Source organism: Temnothorax americanus, unplaced genomic scaffold (assembly GCF_048541705.1).
Source record: "Temnothorax americanus isolate GAGA-0224 unplaced genomic scaffold, ASM4854170v1 Scaffold33, whole genome shotgun sequence".
NCBI lineage: Eukaryota > Metazoa > Arthropoda > Insecta > Hymenoptera > Formicidae > Temnothorax > Temnothorax americanus.
This window is the reverse complement of record NW_027509475.1, coordinates 1-7,007: the sequence shown is the minus strand read 5'-3', so window position 1 is coordinate 7,007 and position 7,007 is coordinate 1. Positions and strand designations below refer to the sequence as shown.

The following is a 7,007-nucleotide window of genomic DNA, read 5'->3' as shown; positions in this document are numbered from 1 at the left end:
ATTCTGTATAATCACTGCCAAGAAGCCAAGATCGTTAAAGTTAAAAATCTAGTTAAAAAGCTTGGTATATATCCTTCTCTAGAGTCACTTGGTTATTTTTCGTAAAGCAGATGAGATACTGTGTTAAAAAAATGGAGAATACGCACTGCTTATTTCTGTATCTCAGATTTTGGATTTTTTTTTATTTTTGTTATTTACACTGATCGAGCGCGATAGACAGTTAATTACATCAGAATTCAACATTCCTTGAGCAATAACTCTTCTGGCAGAAAGAAAAAACGTATCTTATTTCAACATTGAATTAAGTTAATTAAATGATCCACAGAGAGAAAGAAAGAAAAATGAACGGAAACAACAAACATTGAAATGACTAGGCCAATTCAGCAGGTAAATGATTGAATGAGGTAGCAAGAAAGGGGAGCGAGAAAATAAATCCACACCACGCGCCGGTGGATCGAAACGGCAAATATTTGGAGCTCTCAGTATATGCTCGGCGTAGCAGAGATGACTGGGACTCGCAAGCTCTCTTTCCGTAATATCTCCATTCGCCGACCTGGATCTTCTTGCATATCGGACTAAAGATTTCCCTCTAGATGTACGTATATACTTCAACGAAGATTGCGCTTGCGAGTTAAGCGGTCGTAATGATAACGAACATAGATTTCGGCGCACGGTATCCTTGGCAGTCCAAATCCGCTGATTTTCTGAACCGGGATCTTTAATTATTACCGTAAAATTTTCATGAGGGGTCTCACGTGTAATTAAGATCTAGCAACAATTCACAGAAAATACTTTGATAGTATTTGAGTCAGATATAGGATATAAGTAACAGAGTGAATTATATTTTTTCTGATTTGTATAGTTATATAAGGTAACACGCAATTTATATAAGGCTTGCCATTATTTATTCTAAATAGTACGCTTCTAACACCGAGTCAACGTTGGAGAAGAAGACTTTACGTGAGATATATATAATAAATATTTAATTAATTAATTAATTAATTGGATATTGATATATGTGGGAACAATTGACTTTGCCGAATCTGTGAAGATATCTCGTGGCTCGCTAAGTATTATCGATGAGAGACGGGACTGAAAATTACTCGTGGGAAAATCAAAATACTCGCTCTTCCGCGCACTGTAGTTTTGATAGCGTTATTACATATGTATATGCGATGGAATCTTGCTTGCCACGTGTGACACTAGATTTACCGAGCTTTATATGCGATTGAGATTAAAGCAATGGAACGCACCTGTCGTAAAACATGGTCTAAAAATAAAGCTCTGGCCAGAGCTGGACAAAGCAACTAGCGCGATATCTCGCTATATAACTCACAAAACTCATAGAAGTATTCGAGTAAAACTTGAATCGTATATAAAAGAAATCTTCCCTAACTGAAGGAAGAGAGAAATAATCATAAAAAAAGACTATCATCACTATAAAGAAAGGATCGTCGATATATCAATGCATAAGATTTATTTTTAAAAAGATTAAAATTTTTATTCTGTATTGTTGAGGCTCAATTTTGCATTTTATTTTAAAGTAGAAGTTTAAATTTGTCGCTAAAATAATGATAAAAAATAGGGAGAGAGAGAGAAATAATGGTGCTGGATCGTCTTACGTATGGTATCTTATGATAGGTATGTCAACGTGAGTATATCAGAAATCGTATATAACGTCGTGCACCTGACAGGAAGTTATCAGACTTTATAGACACGATGGAACTGGGCTACCATTTACGATAAAGTTCGACCGAGTCTTTAGAGCTAGAAACCGGCGATAACGCGAACGACACGATATAGATAAGAAAAGTCACGAGAGGTCATGAGAAGAGACCCAGGAATGATAGACCAGATGTGCCGATGATCGGGACGATTCTGCAGCACGATTTCCGCTCATTAATTAAAGCAGGATAAAGTGATCAAACCCACGGACAATGGGAGCGCGCGGACGAGTGCTGAACTGGAAATGTGATTACAATTAAATCATAATTACGTGCGAGCACTGACACGCGCCGAAACCGGTTAATCCGTTTTCTACAAAGACCATATTCGTGTAACATTCATAATAAAATTACCACGTGGCAAGTATGCATCCTCACGTGGAACTGTTATACAGACGCAACTACTTTTGCACGTTAACGCCTCGTTTGTAATCATAAATGTCATTTATTGGTAGAAACTCATTAAATATAACTAGACGAATTTACTACAAAAGCCTTATTTATTATCATTTATTCGTTAATTCATTATCATTATAGCTTCCAACGTAATACTAAAATATTCATCGAGATTTCGTTTTTATTTTCTTGCTTATGTATAATTGGATATAGCTATATATCTAAGATTGCTGTATTTTCATCAGGGAATGCAATGAATGCTTTTTCTTCCCCGAATACGTCGTATCATTGATAAGTCTCTAGACTTTTGAGAAAGGGGCGGAAAGATCGATACGAACGCGGGTGGATCGAGGAACGTAGTTCGGAAGGGTAAAAAAATTAGAGCGAAATGTGCGAGGGAAATCGAGTTGTCACCAGCAACTTGTACGCAAAGTGCCGTCGCAGGTCATGTGAATGTGTCACTCACCTCGAGAATGAGCGTTAATAATTTATTTTATACCGCTTGTGTGAGATCGATATGCGCACTGCTCCTCGCACGACAGCGAATTCTATTTGCACAATAACGTATACGAGTATGTTGAAACCTAGGAGCGTCGACCGTCTGACTAAGCGAGTATTGACTATTTTACATTTACGTTTCACAATTCGTTCATCAAGTGCCGTTAGTCTCGTGAGATCATTAGTTATTTCGAAAAGCGCGACTAGATTAAAAGAAAAATTTCTCCGCCTGATGTAGGTAAAGGAAGTAATCCAATGTGCAATTTCGTGGTTTTATTTAGCTGTATTATATAATACAAAACTTATTTTATTTGATCATAGATAAAATTTTTGTGTCTTGTATTTTTCATACATTGTTACCGCCGCAGTGCTGATACATTATATATGTACATCAGATAATACGCGAAACTCTGTTGCCTTATTATTATTAATGAGGAAAAATCAAATTACAAAATATGTAACTATTTTTGGTTATCTGCATCACATTAGAAAATTCTTTAAAAATTACAAAAGAAATTAATCCAGCGGAGATGATTAAATATGGTTCCTGTTTTGTACAAGAACTTCATAAAGTGATCTTTATAAAAATTATACACGTTATTCACGTGTAATCTTTTTTCTTTCTTAACCATGATACATCGATCGTGTTACAGTTGCAAGATTAACCGATTTATTCGCTATCACTACCGCCACTTCCCGAAACTGATTTTCTTGATACCGGAGATGCAGAACTGCGAAAGAAAGTAATATGTTTAATGTCACATATATACGAAAAATTTTATATATTACAATTGTATTATAAAAAGAATAAACTTACCGTGCCGATCCGCTCGGACTCCGACTTCGAGAACCGCTTTTCGATCTGGAGCGCGATCGCGATCTGCTGCCGCTCCTCGATCTTGATTTAGACCTTGAGACGGACTTCGATTTAGACCGCGATCGGCTCTTGCTTCTCGACTGGCGTCCCTCCGAGCCTGAACGCGAGCCACTTTTGGATCGGGACCTTGACGGTGATACGCCTTTCCTTGAACCGCTCGGTGACCTCGACCTAGAACCGCTCTTTCTCGAACTCGACCTTGATCTTGGCTTTGATCCACTTCTTCGCGAACCGCTGTTGGACCTTGATCGCGAGCCACTTTTACGCGAACCTGACCTCGATCTTGACCTGCTTTTGGCTGACCCTGATCTTGACCTGGATACCGAGCGACTTTTTGATCTCGAAACGCTTCTAGATCTAGATCCCGAGACGGATCGAGATCGAGAACGCGACCGTGATCGAGATGGAGAACGCGAACGGGAAGCAGAACGCGACCGCGAACTGCTTCTTGAACGGCTTCCAGACTTTGATCTTGAACGAGATCTCGAGCGTGAGGCGCGAGAGGCTTCGGAATCAGACGCAATTCGTTTGCTGCTACGTGGTTGATTCTCGTTGCCGCTTTCGCCGCTGTAACAATAAAAGTTATTGCAAAATTTAACACGATTAATTTGGATTTTGTTGATTTTGGACCAAACTAAAAATTAGTAAGACACATACATTTAATAAGATGTTTTAATATTCAGTGCTAGTCTAGAAATCGTAAATATGATATCGACTCGTAAATTAAATCTTTGATTTATTGGACTATGAAATTAGAGATAATCGTGTAATATTAAGATATCATGCTTACCCGCTAGCGATTTTAAGGCCACCCGTGTCACTATCTGACTCACTCGTCGAAATAGTTTCCTTCGATTTAACCAGCTTACCCTTAAGAATCTCAACCGCGCCCTTACGCGATTTTTCTTTCCTAGTCCTCGCGTTCTTCCTACCACGCTTGCGTTTCGGCTGATCACTGTCCGATCCTGTAAAATACACATTTTCAAAATTGCTGCTTTAAATTTATGACAGTGTTAAGCTCGATAATTAAAATGAGAGATTTTATAGTATTCTATATGGGGAAAAAAATAATAATTTTCTTACCACTGTTGCCACTTCCGGCGTCCTTCCTACGTTTGCCTCTACCTTTGCTCTTCCTTTCTTTAGTTTCACCGCTAGGTTTCCTCTTACGCTTTTTTTCTTTCGGCATTTCTTCCCTGCCTTCATCTCTTTCGGATCCCCCACTATCACTGATATACTGGTCAGTTCGAGGCCTTTTGCCCTTCTTTCCAGGTTTTTCTGACGGCATTTCGCCGAATACCAGCGCGTTCTTAGTTTTTTCCACATATTCCTGTCGCTTCTGCAACATCTCCTCTTCTTTCTGGCGACGCATCTCTTCCAGCTTGCGTTTCTCTTCCGTCTGACGCATTTTGAAGGCTTGCCTATAAATTTAGATCATTTAGCGATAAGTGTATAAAAAAGAATATCTCTGGCAAAAGTGGCATACCTTTCTTCTTCTTGTTTCCGCCTCAACATCTTCTCTTCCTCGTCTAATCTTCTAGCTCTAGCAACATGATACTGCGCTTGCGATAACAAATCTTGACACCTCCGAGCTTCAGCTTCAGCCAATTGTTCCATTCTGTCGCCGTGCGCTGACAAATACTGAAAGTACTTGTGCGAAAGACCTAATTCGTTAACCGCCTGAAGCACAGTTGTCAGAGTTGATTTTTCATCTTTAAGAATTTGCGTGGCCAATCGTTGAAGTACGAGAGCAATATTGTACAATAATACAGTATCCTGCGGGGCTACTCGGCGTGCCTAAGAACATACCGATAAATTAAGTACTAAAGCATTAAAATAAGAGAATAATCTGAATAATATTCACATATGGTTAATTACTTTTAATAACGTCAGTTTTGCTTCTTTCAACTTGCCAGCTTTAAAGTAAGCTCTTCCAAGATATTGCAAGACCTCAACATGATGGAATTTATAAAATTTGCGCAAACAATTTTCGTACTGCAATGTAAAATGTTAAATAAATTAGTTAAGTTAAAATTATGTCTCATGTGACAACTATATATATTATTATTTATACCATTTGAATAGCGCTGACGAATTGTTTCTGCTCCACATAGATGTGCGCAATATTCAGCCAGACATCACAGAATTCTGCCGTTGCTTCGCGCACCTGAGCAAATATATCTCTAGCTTCGTTTACGCAGCCCTTGTGCGCGAGTACTGCGCCAATACCATTCGCAGCCCAGATGTTCTTCGGATCGTTTCTCAGAACCTAGCAAATCATATTAATTACAATCACAAGTGTCTCAATCAACTAGACAGTGCTGTATTACCTGCTTGTACATGGCTAATGCTCGATCCTGATGTCGCTTCTCCCTTTCCTTGTCTTTTCCACTCTGATGCAACGTCTGCAGCCAAATGTTTCCCAACGCTATTAAAGAATAAGCATCGGTGCTTGTTGTCGGATTTTTCAGAATTCTCTCGAATTTCTTCTGGCCAGGACCCCATTCCATCTTGGCCAGATGCAAATTACCCAGCAGTGACCATGCGTCCGGATGTTCGTTATTGATTCTCAAGGCGTCCTTGAACCAATCAGACGCCTCGTATATTTGTCCCTTATCTCTAGCCATGCACCCGAGTCTCAAATAACAATCCACATAATTTGGATGCTCCTTCAAAATATCTTTGTACAGTTTCTCCGCTCGGTCGAATACACACAATGCCTCGTTAAGTCGCGCTAAGTTATACGTCGTGGTCACTGCTATCGAATTATAATAGACGGAATCATGCAGGGCGTCTGCTTTTGAACGCGCCAAAGATTCCTCTAGATTCTTCCTGGCTTCCTCTAAGTTACCGAGTCTGAGAAGTAAAAAATAAATTAGTAATATATAAATTAAAAAAAAAAAAAAAAAATATATATATATATATATATATGTACCTATAATGTAACGCTCCTACGTTGTTCAAGATTTCCGGCGGTATGTCCGCTTGAACTTTTTCCTTTAAAATCCTGGTTGCGGTTCCGTAAGCATTCAAGGCTGCGTTCAAATCACTTTGCTCCAATATCTGTGCTAATTCGATCCAAGCTTCGACATCATCGGGAAATTGTTCCGTTACTTTTCGCAAATGATTTTTTGCAATGTCGCGTTTTGATTGGGAACTTGAATTAGCATAAAGCGAGCCGAGAATCTTCATGGTTTCGTAATTTCCTGGTTGTGCTTTTAAGACTTTCTCGAAGCATTGAGCTGCCTTTTGTTGGAGATAAATTATTATTTTGCATGTCAATACACAAATAATTAATTTTAGATAACATATATTGCATTTTCTTACATTTTCCGCATCACCGCGATAAACATACATTTGTCCTAGGCCAAAATGTGGCAGTACAAATACAGGCGGAGCAAACTGTGTCGCCTGATAGTAATATTGAAACGCTTGATCGTAATCACCCTGAAATATTTTCACTTGGTTATAATTGAGCAATAACAAAATGTAACGTTGACACAAATAGCATT

General features: G+C 38.8%; 1 protein-coding gene across 1 annotated transcript; it reads right to left on the bottom strand.

The window, feature by feature from the left end:
- Nucleotides 1–2,876: 2,876 nt before the first annotated feature.
- On the bottom strand, nucleotides 2,877–6,966 carry LOC143901290 (RNA polymerase-associated protein CTR9 homolog). Its single transcript, XM_077413447.1, has 10 exons — nucleotides 6,823–6,966; nucleotides 6,431–6,741; nucleotides 5,826–6,351; nucleotides 5,570–5,764; nucleotides 5,374–5,490; nucleotides 4,982–5,292; nucleotides 4,579–4,916; nucleotides 4,286–4,460; nucleotides 3,436–4,062; nucleotides 2,877–3,349 (listed from the first exon to the last, which is right to left on the bottom strand). The coding sequence occupies exons 1-10, from the start codon at nucleotides 6,850–6,852 to the stop codon at nucleotides 3,289–3,291; spliced, it is 2,691 nt and encodes an 896-aa protein (XP_077269573.1). The 5' UTR covers nucleotides 6,853–6,966; the 3' UTR covers nucleotides 2,877–3,288.
- Between the last annotated feature and the right edge of the window lie 41 nt (nucleotides 6,967–7,007).

Coding starts and splice junctions, on each gene's coding strand:
- LOC143901290 (XM_077413447.1), bottom strand. CDS start 6,852: ATGTATGTTTATCGCGGTGATGCGGAAAAT. Junction 6,352..6,430: donor GTAGGAGCGTTACATTATAG/GTACATATATAT, acceptor TTTACTTCTCAG/ACTCGGTAACTTAGAGGAAG. Junction 4,917..4,981: donor CGGAAACAAGAAGAAGAAAG/GTATGCCACTTT, acceptor CTAAATTTATAG/GCAAGCCTTCAAAATGCGTC.